The 22,145-nt window shown below is 38.5% G+C and overlaps 1 protein-coding gene across 2 annotated transcripts in view; it reads right to left on the bottom strand.

Annotated features, from left to right (window-relative positions):
- Positions 1 to 22,145, bottom strand: part of LIN28B (lin-28 homolog B) — a 144,849-nt gene that overhangs the window by 49,169 nt on the left and 73,535 nt on the right. For both annotated transcript variants that reach the window (XM_021717091.1, XM_008067056.2), the window contains one exon: positions 701 to 885. In XM_021717091.1, the coding sequence (XP_021572766.1) occupies positions 701 to 885 (185 nt within the window). The remainder of the gene's footprint in view (positions 1 to 700; positions 886 to 22,145) is intronic.

Here is a 22,145-nt window from a genome sequence, read left to right as displayed (position 1 = left end):
CCTGTTTGTCACAACTTGGTACATTTCTTTTGTAAATCGTGACTCAAGCTTCTCAAAACTTCCAGATAAAAACTTTGGTTGACCATTTGATCCTGAGGAATAAATTCCGAGTGCACTACAAGGGGCCGACCCTCTAAAAGATAATTCTGGGGTTTTTGGGGGGATCCCCCCTCATATATTGTTAAGTAAAAAAAAAGTACGTTTCAAAATAGCATCTATATTATGATTCTCATCTCTAGTTAGTTAGGATTTCAAGTGATGTTTTTCCTTGCTTCTTTATAGTTTTTATATTATTTAGATTTTCTACATGTGAGCTATCTTTTGAAAACAGACAAAATGATAAGTGTATTTTCATTTAAGAAAACAAGTAGGGTATTGGCAAATTCTGAATGTACAGAAGGGTACCTCTGACTGTTGGGAACATCAGGTTCTCATTTGTGGTCTCAGAACAGTTTGGTGGAAATGGTGGTCAAAGGATCATTCAATGCCTAATGCTGAATGCTCAGCTCAGTACACGCTGCACAGATAATGCAAATTACAAGACAGCCTATATTCCTGATATATTCTATTCAACCATATGATGGTGACCTTTTCTTTTGGCTAGACTATACAAAAATCCAATAACATAAAAATATAAAGAAATTTTCAAAAATCTTTTCCAAATACAATAAACTCATAAATTACAAAGTAAAATGATTACCTATCTCCCTTTGGTTTTCTCTTTTGTAGTGTCTTCCCTTTGGGTCTTCTTTCGCTTCCTAAACAGGGGTTCCCACCAGGTCCTGTTACCCGTATTGATTCAAGGCCTTTGGAAGATTTTTTAAATGTGAATTCCACTGGTTCTCCTTCTTTTAGGCTTCTAAATCCTTCCATGAATAGTTTGCTCTGTAAAGAGCGGGGTGGGGGAGAGAAAGAGAGATCATGATTATCACTGTTTTATAAATCATCTTCATAGTTTTAAGAAAGAAAAAGATTTTGTTATCAATTTCAAAAGTATCATGTCTTTTTTTAAAGTTCAATGAAAACTGCACCATTATTAAGTCTCTTATTGAAATGCTGGCAATGGAAAAATAAACTGCTACCATTTTTTTAAAAAGATAATTTGGCAATACTTAGAAAAATTTAAATGTGCCTGCATATTCTTTGTTCCAGCAATTCCACTTCAGTGACTCTATTACAGACTCACACAAAGATTCAAAAAAAGATATCACAGCATCATCTGATAAAAAAAATTACAACTACCTTAAAGTTAGTCAATGGGCAACTGGTTAAATATATTAAAATACAGCCATGTAATATAACATTATTAAGCCATTAAGAAGTTTTTTTTAAAAGATTGATATGCATTGATATGAGAAGATAAGCATGTAATATTGCTGAGTACAATTAAGGTTAAAGAACATGATGTCTACCATAAAGCCATCTACTTAAAGTCTTTGTTTTATTTTGTTTTGAGACAGTTTTGCTATCTTGCCCAGACTGGTCTTGAATTTCTGGGCTAAAGTGCTCCTCCTGCCTCAGCCTCTAGAGTAGTTGGGATTACAGGAACATACCACCATGCCATCAAAAGTTTTGGAGTTTTTTTTAGTTGTTATTTTTACGTCAAAGTCTCATTCTGTCACCCAGGCTGGAGTGCAATGGCATGCTCACCGCCATGGCAGCCTCGAACTGCTGGGCTCAGATGGTCCTTTCCCCTCAGCCTTCCAAGTAGCTGGAACCACAGGCATGTGCTACCACGCCTGGTTAATTTTTTAATTTATTGTAGAGAGGAGGTCTCGCCGTGTTGCCCAGGTTGGTCTCAAACTCTTGGGCTCAAGTAACTCTCTCACGTTGGCCTACCAAAGTGCTGGGATTATAGGCATGAGCCACAGCTCCCAGACTAAAGTTTTTCAAAGATACTTGTTTACTTATGCAGTGATGGGGTCTGGAACGACAGACACTAAATCAGAGTCATTTTCCCCAGTCCTGTTCCGGAAAAGTGGAAACACTTTCTGGTATACATATTACTGTACTGTTTGCACTTTTTACAATTTGAAAGGAAATCTATTTTTATAATTTGAAAGACAGTTGATTTTTTTGCCAAAAAAAAGCTTACCAATTATAAAATTGTAAAACCTTGGTTTCAAATACTAATTGGCTCTCAATCCTACTTTTTTCATCAAAGGCTATGTACCAATTCAAAATATACTAAAAATAATTAAATCATTAGTTTCATTTATTTATTCAAATCCATTTGTGTACATTTTACCAATCTAATTTGGAATATTATATAGTTTTTAAAGACTTCTGAATTTGAAGGGCAAAAGGAAGAAAATATACTATGTTAGAAGACCTTAGTTCTGGTCTAGTTCTTTAAGTAAATTGCTATATAGCTGTGAATGAGCCATTTAATTTCTTTTCTGTTTTTAAATTTGGAAGATTTGAGTTTTGAATAACCAGTGTTTTGAAAAAGACTTCATGAGAAAACTGTTAAGAAAAAGGTTTTATGGCCAAATAAGTTGATGAAACGTTGTAAATTGTTTCCCTTTGGGTGAGTCATATTAACATAAGAAAGTCTCAGAAATGTTCTCCCCTCTCTCGCCTCCACCGAAATAAAAATCCAGTTGAACAGAGTTGACCCCAGCAATCTCCAGGCTCCATTGATCCCAGAGCGACTCGGAGACTCCAGACCGAAACCTTCATCCCACCCAAGGCTGCTACCTAATTATGCATAACCAAATAATCACATGAAACAAATACAAACAAAACTTCAAAATCTACTGCAAAAGGAGACTGTTGATTGTGGAAGTAGGATTCCCCCACAGAAACTGGGTTCTGACCGGTTTCTGGCACAGGTCACCTGACAGAGGAACCCTTCATGCGGAAGTCTACAGTTGGACAGTGCCTTTTCTGCTGTCTGATGGAATGTAGGGAAAAAAAAAAAACTGCCCACATTCTTTAAAACAGCACATTGTTACTGTTATGGCTGTTTTAACGTTTCTAAAGCATCTTCTCATTTTGTCTCCTAAGCTGTGTCATGAATTATAAACAGTTCTTTTGCTTTCCTTTCTCCCTCCCCACTGAAGAAAGTGCATATTATTTCTCTTTTAAATCAGATGAAGTGGAGCACAGTTCAACAACTGAAATTATGAGAACAAAGGAACATTTTAAATTAGATATCATGTGTTCAGATGTTCTTGCAAAAAAAATTCCATCACTGGCGCACTTTTCTTGGAAATAGTGCAGTTCCTTCTGCACCAAAGTAAGTCACTGAACTTGCCCCAACTTAATTTGATTTCATTTTCCATTACTACGATTTTTTTTTTTTTTTTTTTTGAGTAGAAGTCTCACTCTCTTGCCCGGGCTGAAGTGCAGTGGCACGCTCATGGCTCCCATAGGCTCGACTTGCCGGGCTCAGGCGATCCTTCCACCTCAGCCTCCCAAGTATCTGGAACTACAGGCACGAGCCAGCAAGCCCTGCTAATTTTTTTATTTATTGTGGAGAGAAGGTCCCACCAAGTTGCCCGGGCTAGTCTCGAATTCCTGTGCTCACGCAATCTTCTCGCCTTGGCCTCCCAAAGTGCTGAGATTACTGGTGTGAGCTACTGTGCCCAGCCATTAGTACAGTTTTTGATAGGTATCATTTATAAGTGAACTGCTTTTCCAAATCTAACGTCAAGTTCTCACTATTACAAACCACTCAATTCTGGCTATTCTTCATGATATTCTAAAAATAGACTTTTAAAAACTCTATCATATATGCCTGCCTTCCTCAAATTAGTACATAAAGCAATTGAGATTGATAATATTTGACCAAAACCTCCCAAAAACTATAATGGCTTTGCAAACAAAAAAAAAAAAATAACAAGGATTCACAGAGAATATTCTCTTTGCTATTATAACAAAATAGTTCCTACAAAGGTGGGAAAGATTTGTTGAAAGATGGGAAATTATCTCATTATATTTGTTACCAAAAATCAACTTCTACCCTTGACTTGCCAAGTTTTATGAAAGGTTTCTCCTTTTTCCAATCACAGTGTTTTCAATCCTTAGTTTTCCCTAACCATTTACTGATTTTCAGGCTTTCTTATTTCATATCTCTCTTTCATCTGCCCCATCCACTTCATTGGATTGCCATTGCCTACTTCAGGTCTTACCTAGTATTGGGATTCAGAAAACTATACCCCAAAATAAATAAAGACCTCAAAAATAAAGTTCTAAAGTTCCTCTCTTTCTCCTACCCTCCTCTCAGTTCCCTTTGACACTACCCTCCACCTCGCCACTAGCCACAGAAACTAGATTCTTCTTGCCCAAGGTGGGGGTCATAGAAATCAGAACCCCTTTTCACCAAAGCCAGTCATAAAACCTAAAACTATTACTTTATCTCCTTTGCCTGTCCCTTTCTATGTAAAAACTTGTCATAAATGATCTCACCTACCTTGTTTGACTACAGATCATAAGACCTCCATTCCAGAGAGGGTTCTGTCCCATACCCGGAAGGCAAAAACACATACTCAGAGAATTCAAGAAAAATCTAGACAGACAGGCCTTGCTGGGTTTCCCCACGCAACCTATTAGCATTGGCTCATACCATTTTTGTCCATGTATTTCTACATGGTTGTTCATACTTTGTTGAAACTAAGCATTAAAATGAACATTTTCCCCTGTATCTCTGGGTCTTCATTCTAAGGGCTCCTGTGTCACATAAAACTATGATCAAATAAACTTGTATATCTTTTCTCTTATTAATCTCCCTCTCATTAGTGATTCTCAGTAACTCTTCAGAGGACAAGGGAGACATTTTTCTTTGGTCCCGATATTATATCTATTGCCAGGATAAGTGTAACAGTTTTTCATTGATATTTCAGCATCAAATCTTCTCCCTATTCAACAGCACCTTCTACACCTGCATATCCTTTCTCAATAAATGTTAGCCCATTGGTCTCCTGCCTCAATATCAGTATCTACAATACTGTTCTTAGATTGTAGGTGAAATCCTTCATAATAGTACCTCTACTGACACTGCCCACTTTCTTTCCCATCACTCTCCATTAGTAAAACTGGCTTTGACTTTTCAGAATATTTTCTCTTCTCTGTATTCCAGCTTATTCTGGTCAGACTCACTCTCCTAGTTATGGATATTTATTAGAATCTTACTCAATAAGGGCTCAAAAATAAAACCAAAAACAAATAAAAAGCACTTAAACTGACAAGAAATAATCAACAGAGTGTACAGACACCTGCAGAATGGAAGAAAATATTTGCCAACTAGTCATCTGACAGGAGACTAATATTCAAAATATACAAGGAATTCAACTCAACAACAACAACAGCAAAAACAGTGATCAAAGAACACGAACAGACATTTTTCAAAAGAAGACATACAAATGGTCAACAGGTACATTAAAAAAAGTTCAATATCACGAATCATCAGGGAAATGCAAATTAAAACCACAGTGCAATATCATCTTATCCCAATCAGAACAATTAGTATTAAAAGGTAAAAAATTAACAGATATTGGGAAAATGCAGAGAAAGGAAACACATATAGACTGCTGGTCTCTATAAATTAGTATAACTTCTATGGACAACAGTATGGAGATTTCTCAAAGAACTAAAAATAAAACTACCATTCAATCTAGCAATCACATTACTGAGATTTATTTTCTTTCTTTTATTTTCCCTCCCTCCCTTCCTTCCTTCCTTTCTTTCAAGCAGGATTTATTGAGAGGACAGAAAAGCTCCCAGAGTGGGAGGGGACCTGAGGGAGTTGCCCTTGGGATTTTCTTACTTAAAAGGAAAATAAATCAATATATCAAAAAGACGCCCACACTCGTATGTTTCCTGCAACACTATTCACAACAGCAAAGATATGGAATCGACCTAAGCGTCCACTGATGGATGAAGGGACAAAGCAAATGTGACTCACACACAACACGGAATACTACTCAGCCATAAAGAAAAAAAGAAATAATGTCTTTTGCAGCAACATGGATGGAACTAGAAGTCATCAGCTTAAGTGAGACAACTCAAGCATGGAAAGTCAAATATAATATGGTCTCACTCATAATGCTAAAAAATGTGTACAGATGGACATACAGAATAGATTGATAGACAATAGAGACTTGGAAGGGCACAGGGATAGGAGGGGGTTGGATAATGAGAAATCAGTTTATGGGCACAATATACATTATTGTGACTGGATACCCTAAAAGCCCCAGCTTGACTACTATGAAATCTATGCATGTAACTTAACAGCATATGTACCCTATACATTTGTACAAATTGAAGAAACCTTACTCAAGTCAAGGCATAGTTGAAATGATGCTTATTCAATCATTCTCAAATGTCTCAATCTGGAAATCTTCCTTTCACTTAATTGATTCTTCTAAATAGTTTTTACACTACATTGCTGTGTAATGCAGATATTTGTGTTTGCTTTACATCTTATTTGTTCTTTTGGATTTATCTTGTACTGAAGGCCAATATATTTTAGTATTTTCTAAAGGCCTTAGCATAATGTCTGCAAATAGCTATCATTCAGTAAGTACTTAAAATAATTCTAGATTTAGCATCAATAAGATCCTTAAGGATTATTAGGCAATACCCATTTGAAAAAAACACAGACTGAACTTTAAGGGGTTATGTGAGTTGTTCATGCAAAGTCAAAAATTCTGGCTCCTATTTCTATTACATAAAAAAAAGTTGTCTTACTTTCTATGTCAAGGTGACACTGTATTTGGTATATCTGGAATAAAGTGTTAACAGGATTATAACAGTACAGTGTGATAATGCTCTGACGCCATTCAGAAGTTAATACAAACCTATTTTCCTTGTCCTTTCATCTACATCCTCTAAGGAAACACCACCCAAATTCAATATGTCTCACAACTCATGATGTTGTGCCTATCCAAACCAAGAATGCAGACTGATGTAGATTTGTTCAATCTACATGTAATAACTTATAAGGCAGGACTTTTGGTGTTTGGGCTTACTTTTTGTTTGGTTGTTTTTGTCACCCAGGCTGGAGTGCAGTGGCATGATCATGGCTCACTGTAGCCTCGACATACTGGGCTCAGGCAATCTTTCCACCTCAGCCTCCTGAGTAGCTGGGACTACAGGTATGCCACCACAAGCTGCCTAATTTTATTTTTTGTAGAGACGAGGTCTTGTTATTTTGCCTAGACTGGTCCTGAACTCCTGGGTTCAAGCGATCCTCTCGTCTTGGCGTTCCTAATGAGCCACTGCACCCATCATAGGCTTACATTTTCTTCAGTGCCATTTGTTTGGAAAAAGTAAAGATTTATTTTCTACAGAAGGGCATCACACTTATTTAGTGAATAAATGAACAAATGAATAACCAAATAAACAAAAAAGCATTTCGAAGAAACTGCTGACATGCCTACTAAGATATCACATAATTCCTACTAAGATATCTCATAATTACAACAGGACAGGCACATTTTGAATGTGCACATATTAAGTTAGCTCTTGTGACATCTCTAATTTGTGTTCTTCCTCCTCCAACTAAGTCAATCTCTCTTTCTCCCTCTTTCCCTTATTCCAATTCTTAAAATTTATTGTGGCACAAATTTATTTAAGAATTATAATAACATTGGCTTTCAATCTTCTTGCTACACTACTTCTTTTCCTCCACTTGACTATTTAAAAATGAATTTCAAAGAATAATAGCAGGAATATGGAGTCAAGCGAGAGCAGTCCAAATGTTTTGCGTGACTTGCCAAGCATTTCTACCTAGGGCTCTGGAGATGAACAGGATAACATCTTTCTTGGCACATGCTCTTTCTAACTGTCACAGGCCGAGGCTCTGGCATGGGGGTTTCTTGTATGTTTCGTGTATGACTGGAAGCTGCTTATCTAAATGTACCAAGGTAGCTTCTTTGACCGCTGTAGCTTCCCATCCTGCTGCCCCCCTCAAAGGAACTATCATCATGCTTAGATCTTGAGTCACAACGAAACTGCCTGTGGGTCTTGTTCACTCAATCCTGGGAGTTGGTGAAGGCATCAGGAGATCTTGAGTCACGTCACTGTTAATTTAGCCTAGAGGGTGGGTAGGGGCTATGGAGCATAAATTCTGAGTATGTTGTACTGTGGAGGAGTGGTTTTTTGGGTGAATACTCCAACATGCTTCCTGATTCTATAGTATCAGATTAAACACCTATTTCTCCCAGTTTCTGCCTCTCATCTTGATCGGCTGCGAGGGATAGCAGCCGATTTATTGGATCTGAGCATAAAATAGCTAGATTGGGGAGGCCTTTAAAGTGTTGCTATAGTTTAATGCCTGACTCTCCTTAAAAATAAGAGTACATTTTCTTCTCTAGAAAGCATAAGCTGATTTCCAGTTCAAGATGGCTGGCTAAACAGACAGGTGAGGTGTCTCGTGTTATTCTTTAAAAACCATTAGGCTGCTGGGCTCGGTGGCTCAGTCTGTAATCCCGCGCCTTGGGAGGCTGAGGTGAATGGATTGCCTGAGCCCGCGGGTTTGAGACCTGCCCAGGCAACTTGGCGAGACCGCATCTCTACAATACATCAAAAATTAACCGAGCATGGTAGCGCATGCCTGTAGTTCCAGCTACTTGGAAGGCTGAGGCAGAAGGATCGCCAGAGCCCAGGAGGTCGAGGCTGCGGTGGCTGGGAGCGGCCACTGCACTCCAGTCTGGGTGACAGAGTGAGACTCCAACTCAAAACAACAACAACAACAACAAAAACCATTAGGCTAGGTATGATGGTGCTGCCTGAAATTCCAGAGCTTTGGGAGGCTGAGGCAGAAGGATCGCTTGAGCCCAGAAATTTGAAACCAGCCTGGGCAACAAAGTGAGACACTATCACTACAAAAAAATTAAAAAAAAATTGGCCACATCTGGTGGTGTATGCCTCTAGTTGCAGCTACTCATGAGGCTGAGGTAGGAGGATTGCTTGAGTCCAGGAGTATGAGGTTGCAGTGCACTCCAGCCTGGGCAAAGAAGCAAGACCTTGTCTCCCAAAACAACAAAAACCATCAAAATGATAAACTAATTTTAAAAAATGGATTCACAATAAGGAAGAGAGAATGAGAGGGGTGTCCTCACCACAAAACCGAATTCAACACATTTCTAGAGTTCAAGTGTTGACTGAAAACTGAGTTGAAGTAGGCACACCCTAGAAACCTCACAGAAGAAACAAAGTGCAGTGGCCCACACCTGTAATCCCAGCATTTTGGGAGGCTGAGGTGGGAGGATCACTTGTGCCCAGGAGTTTGATAGACCAGCATGGGCAACATAGTGAGACCTGGTCTTTACAAGAAAAAAAAAATAGCTGAATGTGGTGGCATGTACCTGTAGTCCCCACTACTCAGGAGGCTGAGGCAGAAGGATCACTGAACCCAGGAGGTGGAGGTGGCAGTGAGCCATAATCGTGCCACTGCAGTCCAGCCTGGGTCAAAGAGTGAAACCCCGACTCAAAAAATAGATACCTAACAGAAGGGACTGCAGCAGAAGTAAGAACCAACATTCCTAATAGAACCACGAGAGACTGTGCTCCAACATAACGTGGATGATGAAGGCTGGAGCACACAGTGGTCTTGAAAACAGGAGGGATAACAGAAGGTTTGTAGAAGGACTAAATGCCCATTTCATTCATCCACTCCTGTTCCTACTCACACACAAGGAGACAAACATTGCCTAGAAGCTAATGATTTGAGGCCCTTCTCTAGAGAGACCGAAGGAAATATCCAGACAACTGATAAAATACTGGATTCTGCACACTAGCATCCATCCACTCTCAAGCTCTTGGGCACAAGTGATCCTCACCTTAGCCTCTTATACAAGACCACTTGTATAAGAACTGCCTCCCCACACACTGGACCTTAAGTCATTCCTATCTCTCATTCTTACCCCTCATTCACACATCTAAAGGGTCAACCAAGAATCACAAAACATGCAGCATAATTATGAAAGATCAAGATGAATGACAGAACAAAATAATTTTATACACCATCTAATTAGTATCTCATTCTCTCTTATTGTGAACCCATTTTTTATGAGTTTACTATCATTTTGATGGTTTTGTATTATTAGTAGTATTTATTTGAGACAAAAAATAAAACAAGATCAAAACCACTCAGAGAATTTAAAAAGCACTCTCAGAAAATAAAAAATGATTGTTAAAATTAAGTGGGTTAATAAGTAAACGACTAGAAAAACTTAATTTTTTTTAAATATTAGAAAATATGGTTTATTTACAAAGCAAATTGGAGAGAGAGAAAGAGGGGATTCACTTCCCCAAGGGAGGGGAGCGGGGAAAAACTTTCATATTATAGTATAAGTAGACAATGAAGGAAAGAAAGGGGGAGAGAGAAAAAAGGGAGGAAGGGAGAGAGAAAATGGAAGAAGAAATGGGAGAGAAAAAACAAGAAATACAGGAAGAGAAACACTCACACACAGACAATTATTCAACTCTAATTTGAATTCCAGGGGGAGATAATACAAAATATAGAGGAACAACAATTATGAAATTAATAATAGAAAAAAATTTCCCAGTGCCAAAGGAAATAATACCAAGGAGGGTTCTATACCAGGTAGAGGCATTATAGACACTTGTACACTTGGCATACATTTTTGAAAGCATGGAGAGGGAGGTTTTTTTGTTTGTTTGTTTTAAGCTGGAGTCTCAGTCTGTTGCCCAGGTTCGAGTGTAGTGGCACGCTCATGGCCACCGCAGCCTTGACCTGCTAGGCTCCGGCGACACTTCCGCCTCAGCCTTCCAAATATCTGGAATTAAAGGCATATCCAGCTAATTTTTTGGTTTACTGTAGAGATGAGATCTTGCCATGTTGCCCAGGCTGGTCTGGAATCCTTGGGCTCAGGCAATCCTCTTGCCTTGGCCTCTCAAAGTGCTGGATTACAAGCACGAGCCACCACGCTGGCCAAAAGGGAGATTTTAATGGGGACTAAAGATAGTGATTCAAACTGAGCTCATGGTTAACCATGTTTGTGTAGCAGGAATAGTTAATACAATGTCTGAGAATGGCAGAGGCAGCAGTTTAAGCATATTACTGTGAAGGGAGTGACCAAAAATGAGGCTGGAAAATACAAGCGAAGGCCAAATAAAGAACATTTTTTATTAACATCTTAAGCATTTCATTGTCTACAAGGACATACCTACTGACACTCCATTTGCTATCAGAAGTAGCAAGATCAAATCTATGTTTTAAAAAAACATAGCTACTTAGGCAATAAGGTGGATGTTTGGAGCCAGGAAGAGTGCATGTGGGGGTACCTGTTACATGGTAACTATAATAGTTTTAGCAAGAGATTGTCACAACTGAAGTACAAAAATGAAAAAGAGGTATTGGTTTTACAAAGAAATTCAGAAGTCATATATATCACTTGCTATAAATTATTATTAATACTTGCCTTATATAACATTTTATTGTTAAGATGGATAATGATGCTGTAACTGTGACACACAAATCTTTGCAAGACTGCTCCAAATGCTTCAGGACAGAAAGGATCATCTAAAACTGATGAATGGGAGACAATTCTGAAAATAAAATCCTGGCTCTCCTCACCACCACTCCTTGAACAAGTTGATTAAAATGTTTTCTTTTCTTTTCTTTTTTTTTTAGGTGAGGACTCACACTATTGCCCAAACTGGAGTACAGTGGCAGGATCACAGCTCATTGCAGCCTTGACCTCCTGGGGCCAGGCAATCTTCCACTAGCCACCACACCTGGCTAATTTTGATTATTTGGAGAGAAGAGATCTCACTATGTTGCCCAGGTTGGTCCCAAATTCCTAGGGTCAAGCGATCCTCCCATCTCAGCCTCCAAAAATGCTAGGATTATTTACAGGTGTGAGCCACCATGCCTGGCCTTAATATCTTGATAGCTGACTTTCTCTAATTATAACAACAATAAATTTAAGTGATTCTCTCCATCATTAAGCAGAACAATGAATATAATTACAAATTAAATCGTAGAAAAACTTAAGCCCAATAAAGCTGAGTGATTCAGGTATGTTATGAGAAAAAAGCAAATTTCTAGATAACAGAAGTAAAAAAAGCAAAAGGTAAAAAAAACTTGATAAAATTCAAATATATTATTTCTTTTTAATAGTTCTATGAAGGAAAGACAATGTTTTCTAAGACACATCGGTGTAAAAATATACTATTAGCTGACAATGAATCACTATACAATATACAGTATACAGTGGTGAATATATAATATGCATACCAGAATGCTTAAGTAAGGACTATATGCTTTTAAAGTACATGACAAGATACTTTAAGAACCATTTAGCCTGAGGCACCCATAGAAACACAAGGCCCAGTACCTCACGCCTGTAATCCCAGCACTTTGGGAGGCCGAGGTCAGAGTCTGAGCCTAGGGGTTCAAGAGCAGCCTGGGGACCTTGGCGAGACCTCGTCTCTACAATAAATCAAAAAAATTAGCTGGGTGTGGTGGCAAGCACCTGTGGTTCCAGTTACTTGGAAGGCTGAGGTGGCAGGATCGCCTGAGCCCAGCAGGTCAAGGTTTCAGTGGCCATGAGCGTGCCACTCCACCAGCCTGGACAACAAAGTGAGACACCAATTAAAAAATAAATAAGTAAATAAAAAGAAAGATCACAGGACTAAATGTCAGGAGATCTGGGAGTGAGCCTTGGCTCTACAACTAATGCACCCATTACCTTAGACAAGTTGCTTCCCAGTGGGCAAGTCTCCTTTTCTTTGTGTTACAGAATACAGATCTCCATTCTGTTACATGGTTTTTCTTTTTTTTAATTCTACGGATTCACTTTGTCTGTATGGACACAGATGGAAACAAATGGGTAACTATTTTTTAGGCAATACTGTAATTTCCCTTTATGTAATTTTTTTTTTTTTTTTTTTGAGTAGGAGTCTCACTCTGTCACCCAGACTGGAGTGCAGTGGCCGCTCCCGGCCTCCGCAGCCTTGACCTGCTGGGCTCCGGCGATCCTTCCGCCTCAGTCTTCCAAGTAGCTGGAAGTACAGGCGCGCGCTACCACGCCCAGCTGATTTTTGATTTATTGTAGAGATGAGGTCTCGCCAAGTTGCCCAGGCGGGTCTCGAACCCGCGGGCTCAGGCAATCCACTCACCTCAGCCTCCCAAAGGCGCGGGATTACAGGCCGAGCCACCGAGCCCAGCTTCCTTTATGCATTCTTAATATTCACTCGCTGAATTCATTCAATTCGCTGAAGAAAAGCAAGGTGCTAGTTCTTTCTTAATTCAAATCCCTTAAAAAAATCGAAGTCAAAAGAAGTACACAAGCACCATAACAGTCAATGTTGACCAAGAGTTTTATCTAAACAAGTTCAATTCAGACTCAAATTATTATAGTTCATGTGAATAGGATTGAAAATAAGGAGATTTTCCCATTTGTCTTGAGTTTTTTTGTTTTGGTTTTTTCTGAGTTGGAGTCTCACTCCATTGCCCAGACTGGAGTGCAGTGGCCGCTCCCGGTCACTGCAGCCTCGACCTGCTGGGCTCCAGTGATCCTCCTGCCTCAGCCTTCCGAGTAGCCAGAATTACAGGCGTGCGCTACCACGCCTGGCTAATTTTTTATTTATTGTAGCGATGAGGTCTCGCCAAGTTGCCCGGGCGGGTCTGGAACCTGTGGGCTCAGGCAATCCACTTGCCTCGGCCTCCCAAAGTGCTGGGATTACAGGCTAAATCCGGCCTATCTTGAATATTAAAGGAAGCCTTAGATAAGTCTCTCCATCTGACCAAGAAGGACACCCTACAACTGGCAACCCTATGGGAATGGCATTTTAAAAAGCATAATGGAAACTATGCATGGATTAATGCTGATTTGAATCTGGGTTTGAATCTCCATTCTCCAATTTACAAACTCAAGCCACATGACCACAGACATATGAAAAACAACAATGCTGTGCCCCAGTTTCCATATCTGTAAACTCAGGACAAAATAACTCCTAGGAATAAAAAATACCTCAAATAGTTATTTACTGGATCCCAAATAATAAATATAAAATGTCTAGAACAATGCTCAGTATATTAACTCAGTTCAATAAACAGTTTATACCACAGTATTTTTATAAGTATCCAGTCTGCCCCTGAACCTGCTGACACAGGTATTGAGATCCTATTCAGTAACAGGCACTGTACTGAATGCTTTCACCTGCTATCTCATTTGATCAACTTACCCTTATCCCTCATCCCACCTGGCAAATGTCTGTACATCTCAGAGTTTCAGTTTAAACATTATCTCACTTTCAAAGCTTTTATGACATCCTCAAGCAAGCACAGGAACTTCTATTCCAGTGCTCCAGGCATACACAGTGTACATCATCACTGCAATATTTATCATAGTACGTTGTAATGTCTTTGTTTTCTTATAAGGCTGCAATCTTCTTGAAAGAAACTATCACAATTTTTCATTTACGTGCCTAAAACCACCCCTGAAACATGGCAGGTGCTCGATATATATACTCAGAGCAAAGTGGGAGAATCAGAGAGAGTAGGGGACAAGGGAAAGAGGGAAGGGAAGCAAAAAGTAGCGGTGACTTTTTCTCATTTAGATGAGGACACTGAGAATCCCAAGGTTCTACCAGGTAAGTGGCAGAACCAGGAATCAAAAGTCTCTGACATCAAAAGCCATGATGCTCAATGTAACATTCTCTGGAATATTTCGATTGTATCTCAATAACATAATCATAATATTAAGGTCTAGAATCTTGGAACTATAGGCCTCCAGTAGGCCACCCAACTCAATCCATGCTCATCTTTTACCCCTTAATTTTAACTTTTAAAAATTTACTAGAAAACTTCTTAGCTGATACACTAAAACATAAGAAACTGATTCTCTTAGGGTAGGGTATTTTATCTTATTGCTCCTCTTTGAAAGAGGTAATTAATAGATGACGGCTAAATAGAGAAACTTTTAAAATCCCTATCAAATCTATGCTTCTATGATATTCATGTTCTGTAGTTGAAAGAATTCTATATTTCATGGAGATCTTGCTTATAAAAAATACGCTTCTGAGTTTACACAGAGTGGCAGAATATTAAGTCTATGTACACTATGTATAATTAAAGAATGCAAACTGTAAACCTAAAACAGTGTTTTTCATCCTGTTTTTCATTACAGGAGGTTTTTTCCTATTTGCTTTTCCATGTGCAATTTTAGCACCACAGATATACTGAATAAATGTTTATGTGACTCTTTGAAGGATCACAAACCACTATAATATCTAGGATGTTTTTGCTCCCACAAAAGCCAATTTTCATCTCCTTGTTGTGATATCATCTTCTCTGAGAATGCATACTCTCAAATGCTGAAAATAATGCAAAAAAGGTGTACTTTAAAAGCCAATGGAAATTAAAATTGAATTTTTAAAATGTCATATTAACACAGAAGGCAGAAGAAGTGAAGAAAAAAGTTGCCAAATAAATAGGATAAATAGAAAAATATTTAAGTGGTAAATCTACATCAAATCATATAAGCAATCACTTAGGTGTCAATGAACTTAATACTCCAACTAAAATGCAGAGATTGTTCAAATGGATAAAAAAGGCAAGACATGACTATTTGCCATCTGCAAGAGAGTCACTTTAACACTGAAGATATGTAAAGATTAAAAATAAGGATATAAAAAGACAGATCATGCAAACAGTAAATAATAAGAAGGCTATAGCTATATTATATCACATAAAAGAGACTTTAAGACAGACTATTATAAAAAAGATCACTTCCTAATGGAATTTATAAAACAACTCTTTAAGAAAACATAACAATCATAAATGTGAATGTGCCTAGAGATGGAGCCTTGAGATGCATAAATCAAGAACTGACAAGAATTATAAACAGAATTAGACAAATTCCAATCATAGTTGGAATAGTTCAAGACTTTTTTATAAGCCACTCTCTGCAGCTAAAGAACAATCAGGAAAAAAAATCACTTAGGACACAGAATATCTTAAAAAAACACTATCATCCACTTTACACTAAATGACACTCATTTTAAAAACAAAAACAGAAATTAAGAAACCAGCTACACTTAACTGTAAAAACCAATTATTTGCAATTCCAAATGGCCCACTCACCAAAATAGATAAACTGTGCCATTTAAAAAAAGTTCTAATACATTTCAGAAGATCTTAGAAAGTTTTCTGATCAAAACACAATTAAAACAGAAACAAGATAAATAAGAAGATAAACAATTATAAATATTTGTAATTAAGCAATATATTATTGATTACCTTGACAGATCAAAGAACTCCAAGGGAAATTTAAAAATCTTTTGAACTGAATCATAATGCAAATTACAATATATCAAAATTTGTGGGATGCAACTAAAACCATCCATAGAGTTAGATTTAAGTGCTTATATTTTTTCTAAAAAGGGCCTGGGTGCTGTGGCTTACTCTTGTAATCTCAGCACTTTTGGAGACCAAGGCAAGAGGATTCCTTGAGCCCAAGAGTTAAAGACCAGCCTAGGCAACACAGGAGACCTCATCTCTACAAAAAATAAAAAAATTAGGGAGATGTGGTGGCATGTGCCTGCAGTCCCAGTTACTTGGGAGGCTAAGGCCAAAGAACCACCTGAGCCCAGGAGACTGAGGGTGCAATGAGCCATTATCATGCCCCTGCACTCCAGCATGGGTGACAAAGTGAGACCCTGACTCAAAAATAAAATAAAATAAAATAAAGAGACGTCTCAAACCAAAGTTATAGAGTTCTATTTTAAGCTAGAAAAAGTGTAAGGGAAACAAGTTGTTAGAAGAAAATAGTAAGAGCATAAATCAATAAAATAGGAGCAAAAACAATAAAGAAAACTAAGAAAGCCAAAAGTAAGTGCTTTTAACAAAATTGATAAACTCTAAGGTAGACTTACGAGGAAAATAGAGAACACAAATTATAAAATCAGGACTCAAAGAGGGCCTATTACTACCAATCCTACATACACTAAAAGGATAATAAATTAATATTACAAATTAGTCATTGTCAGTAAAATGACAATTTAGAAGAAATGAGGCTGGGCGCAGTGGCTCACGCCTATAATCCCAGCACTTTGGGAGGCTGAGGTGAGAGGATTGCCTTAGTGCATGGGTTTGAGACTAGCCTGGGCAACTTTGGCGAGACCTCCTCTTGACAGTAAATCAAAAACATTAGCCAGGTGTGATGACGCACACCTGTAGTTCCAGCTACTTGGAAGGCTGAGGCAGAAGGATCACCTGAGCCCAGCAGGCTGAGGTTGCAGTGGCCATGATCATGCCACTGCACTCCAGCCTGGGTGACAGTGAGATTCCAATTCAAAAAAAAAAAAAGAAGGAAGAAGAAATGGACAATTTTTGAAAAATAAAGTTTACCAAAACCGACAAAAGATGTAACAAAATGAATAAGTCAAAATTCAACAAAAACAGTAAATTAGGAATAGAAAGAAATGCCCCCAATTCACTACATGGCGTCTCTGAAAAACCCAAAGCTAAGTCAAACCTAATAACGAAATATTGGACATTGTCCTCCTCAGACTGGGAATAAGGCAAGAATACTCATTCCCATCATCTTGAATATATTCAACAATGTGATGAAGGTCTTAGCCATTGCAATAAGAAAAATACTGGGGAGGAAAAAGCAAACCTGTCTCTATTTACAGATAATGTGCCACTATTTATAAAGAATACCTTAAGAAATATTCAAAGTAATCCGCTAGAACTAATAAGTGGATTCTGAAAGTCACATGATACAAGGTTATACAAAAATCTACTGTATTTTATGTACTGTATTTTATGCAAACAATTGGAAAATAAAAAGTCTATTCACAATTATCAAAAGTCACAAAATAATTGAGAAGTATAAGAGTTCTATAGTGAAAACTATACAATAAGTGATAAAAGAAATTTAATAGATAAACCTGAATATTGTTATGAATTCTCTCCACTTTGATCTGTAAATTCAACAAGATCACAACCATAATTCTATCTGCTTTCTTGTGTTCAAAATATTCAGTTGACTCTACAATTCATACAGAAATACAAATGACAAAGTATACAAAAGAACTGAGCTATAGGACTTGCACTACCTGCCTAGAAGACTTAGTTTAAAGCTACAGTAATCATGGATTATGGATTGATAATCCATAATCTGGAATATGGATTGATAAAAACATCAAACCAAAAAAGAATAAAGCCCAGAATTAAACCCACTCTTATACAATCATATCTTGACAAAAGTGCCAAAAGCAATTAAATGAGAGAAAATGTCTTTTCAACAAATGGTGCTGAAATCATTTGACGTCCATATGGAAAAAAATTAACCTTAATCGCTACCAAATATCAAAAAAATAAATTAACTTGACATGGATGACAGACCTAGTCAAAAAGCTAAGACCATAAAGCTTTTAGAGGAAAACATTGGAAACTATTTTTGACACAATGCAATAGACAAAGGTCTCTCAGGACACAGAAAACAATAACCAAAATAAAAAAACTTTTGCACATCAAAAGACACTGTCAAGAACATTATAAAGATGTCAAAACACATCTGACAGAAGATTGGGATCCAGTATATATAAAAAACTCTTGTAACTCAATAAAAAGACAAAGAACCCAATAAAAATTCACCTCCCTCATACACACATAAATGAATGCATGTATAATTGTTGAAATCTCAATAAGCTCTGTGGATTTGCTGTGGACTGAATATGTTCTCCCAGAATTAATATATTGAAGACTCAACCCCCGATGTAATGTTTTTTTGGAGGTAAGGACTTAGGTCATGAGAGTGGAGCCCTCATGAATGGAATTAACATCTTTATAAGAAGAGACATGGAACTGGTGATTCCTTGCCACGTGAGGCTACATCAAGAAAGTGATTCGTCTGCAAACCAGGAAGTTGGCCCTCACTAGACAAAGAATCTGCTGATACCTTGATCTTGAACTTCTCATCCTCCAACAGTGAGAAATAAATTTTTGTTGTTTGTTACCCAGTCTGTGGTATTTGTTGTAACAGCCCAAAAAGAGGAAGACAGGATTATACCAATGTCAATTTCATGGTGTGTTAATACTGTTTAGTAGTTATATAAGATGCTAACAATGGGGGAAAGAGTGAAGAGTGTACGTACTTTTTACAACTGCCTATGAATTTGCAATTATTTCAAGATTAAAAAGTATAAAAATTGGATAGGAAAAGGCAGTGGACTGAATTTGGTCATAGTTTTTGACTCCGGCAACATAGTGAGAACCCATCACTGAAAAAAAAAAAAAAATTAGCCAGACATGGTGGCACCTGCCTGTAGTCCCAGCTACATGGGAGGCTTAGGCAGAAGGACTGTCTGAGCCAAGCAGGTCAAGGCTGTGGTAGACGTGATCATGCCATTGTACTCCATACTAAAAATGTCTACAGATATATCTAGGGAGCAAAAAAGATAAAGCAGTAGGCAACGCTGCAGTAAATGCCAAAAGAAGCACGGATACAAGTTAAATTCGGTTGCTGTTAAAAAAAAGGAAGTGGCATGACAGGGCAAAGGATAGCTTTTTCTTCTTTCCTTCTAAGTCTTGTAGAACTGTGCAATTTTAAAGATTATTATTCTGTAAAATAAAAAATACTAAAAAGGCAGAGAGAAGGAAAGAGAGATCTAAATGATCTCCATTGCCTCTTTATCCATTTATTCCTCAGTCCTTGGTAAAGCGACCTCTGCCCCAAACTAACTTCCTCCCTCCCTCCTTCCCTTCTTTTTTTTTGAGTCAGGGTCTCACTCTGTCCCCCAGGCTGCAGTGCAATGGCACGATCACGATTATCATGGCTCACAGCAGCCTTGACCTCCTGGGCTCAGATGATCCTTCCACTTCAGCATCCCAAGAAGCTGGGACTACAGGTGCGTACCACCGTGCCTGACTAATTTTTTGATTTTTTGTAGAGATGAGGTCTTGTTATGTTGCCAAGGCTGATCTCAAACTCCTAGGCTAAAGTAATCCTCCCGCCTTGACCTCCCAAAGTGCTGGGATTTTAGGCATGAATTACTATGCCCATCCTGTCCCCAGACTTTCTACCAAATCAAAAGTTTTCACTTAGGTCATCCTGTGACCTCTTTAATGCCAACCCAGTAGAGTCTTTTTTTATCATACTTAACAGTTTTATACCATTTAACATTATCAATCGCTTGCTCACTGCTCTTGGAATCTGGGACCCTAAGGCCTAATTTTCTTCCTTATACCTCTGGTCACTCCCCCTCAGCTACAGTCACAAGTCTTCCTAGACTTTTTTTTTCTTACCCTGTAACCCAGGTTGGAGTGTAGTAGTATGAGCATAGGTAGCTACCTGCAGCATGCAGCCCTGAACTCCTAGGCTCAAAGGATCCTCCTACATCAGCCTCCAGAGTAGCTAGGACTACAGATGTGCACCACCACATCTGGCTAATTTTTCTTTTTCTTGTAGAGACAGAATCTCACTATGTTGCCCAGGTTGTTTTCAAACTCCTGGGCTCAAGAAATCATCCCACCTCAGCCTCCTGAAGTGTTGGGATTACAGGTATGAGCCACCATGCCTAGACTTCTTTGACTTTTAAATTGTCACTTTGCTAGTGTTTCAACCTGGTCTTCTTCTCATGTGTCCACATTCTCTAGGATATTTCCTTTATTCCCTTAGCTTCAACTACTACTTATACGATAATTCCCATTATGTGAGATGGAACCTCCCAAAAACTGTAATTTATTCATTTAAAAAAGTGTATTTATTCTTATTTAAATTTCAGTCACCTTCAAAGTACTTTCCATTTGATGAAACACATGTATCAAGATGCTTTTTCACTGTTCAAAACAGTTTTTTTTAAACTCATCAATTTAGACACCTTTTAATGCTTTGCTGTTTTTTGTTTCACTTTTTCCACATTGGCAAAATGCTTCCCTTTGAGGACTTTTTTCATCCAGTGAAACAAACAGTTGCTCAGGGAGAGATAAGATGAACAGGGAGGGTGGGGCACAAGGGGCATGACGTTTTGGGTCAAAAACTGCTGAACACTCAGTATGGTGTGGGCAGGTATGTTGCCATGGTAGAAAAAAAATCAGTCATCTGTTTTCCACAACTCAGGACATTTCTTCTGCAACGCAGCCTCTCACAACAATGCTAGCTGATACTGACATTTATAGGTTCCTAGAACACTTACCTAGCAGTGAAAGCCTGTACTAAAGGGGTCACCCTTCAAAAAGATAATTCTGGATTTTTGGGGTCCCATTTCATAATTTCTCCAGCTCGGACTTCTCTACTGAACTCCATAACTCTCTCTCATGTCTAAAATTTAACTAACGCATATCCCCTACTAATAATAAGAGTAAACACATTTAGTGTTTAGTATATATTCTGCACATGTTACCATTAACTCATATGTAAAAGAGGTTAATGAAGGCCACTGAGGCACAAAGAGGTTAAGTAGCATGCCCAGAGGAATAAAGTTAATAAATGGTCAAGCCAGGATTTTATTTTATTTTTTGAGTTGAAGTCTCACTCTGTCGCCCAGACTGGAGTGCAGTGGCATGCTCCTGGCCACCACAGCCTCGACCTGCTGGACTCTGGTGATCCTTCCGCCTCAACCTTCCAAGTAGCTGGAACTACAGGCGCGTGCTACCACACCTGGCTAATTTTTTTTTTTTTTTGATATATTGTAGAGACGAGGTCTCACCAAGTTGCCTGGGCGGGTCTTGAACCCACGGGCTCAGGCAATCCACTCGTCTCGGCCTCCCAAAATGCTGGGATTACAGGCTGAGCCACCGAGCCTGGCCCAAGCCAGGATATTAAATTAGGCAGCCTGGCTCCAATATAGGACTTCTTAGACACATACTATGTTACCTCACCAGTCAATTCCTCTTAAAGTATTCCTCACCCAATGAAGAGGTACCATAATCTATCCCGTTGCCTCTTCAACACCACATCAATCAGTCACCAAGTTCAACGGATACTATTTTACTTCCTGGACTCCTGTAAAATCTGGTGCCTTCCCTCCACTGTCCTAATATGAGTCTTCATTTCTCACTGAGACTGGAATAATAGCTTCCTACTGGTCTCTTTGCTTTAAGTCTACTCTCCACATTGCTGCTAAAGAGAACATTCTATGGCACAGACTTGTTCCGCCTCCTCATCTCTCCATGCTGCCCCTATTCATACATACTGATGTAATATTTTTCAATGTGC

The sequence above is a fragment of the Carlito syrichta genome, unplaced genomic scaffold (assembly GCF_000164805.1).
Source record: "Carlito syrichta isolate Samal-C Ts95f unplaced genomic scaffold, Tarsius_syrichta-2.0.1 Scaffold309276, whole genome shotgun sequence".
Classification (NCBI taxonomy): Eukaryota; Metazoa; Chordata; class Mammalia; order Primates; family Tarsiidae; genus Carlito; species Carlito syrichta.
The sequence above is the reverse complement of the archived record's forward strand: the minus strand, read 5'-3'. Positions and strand labels throughout refer to the sequence as shown.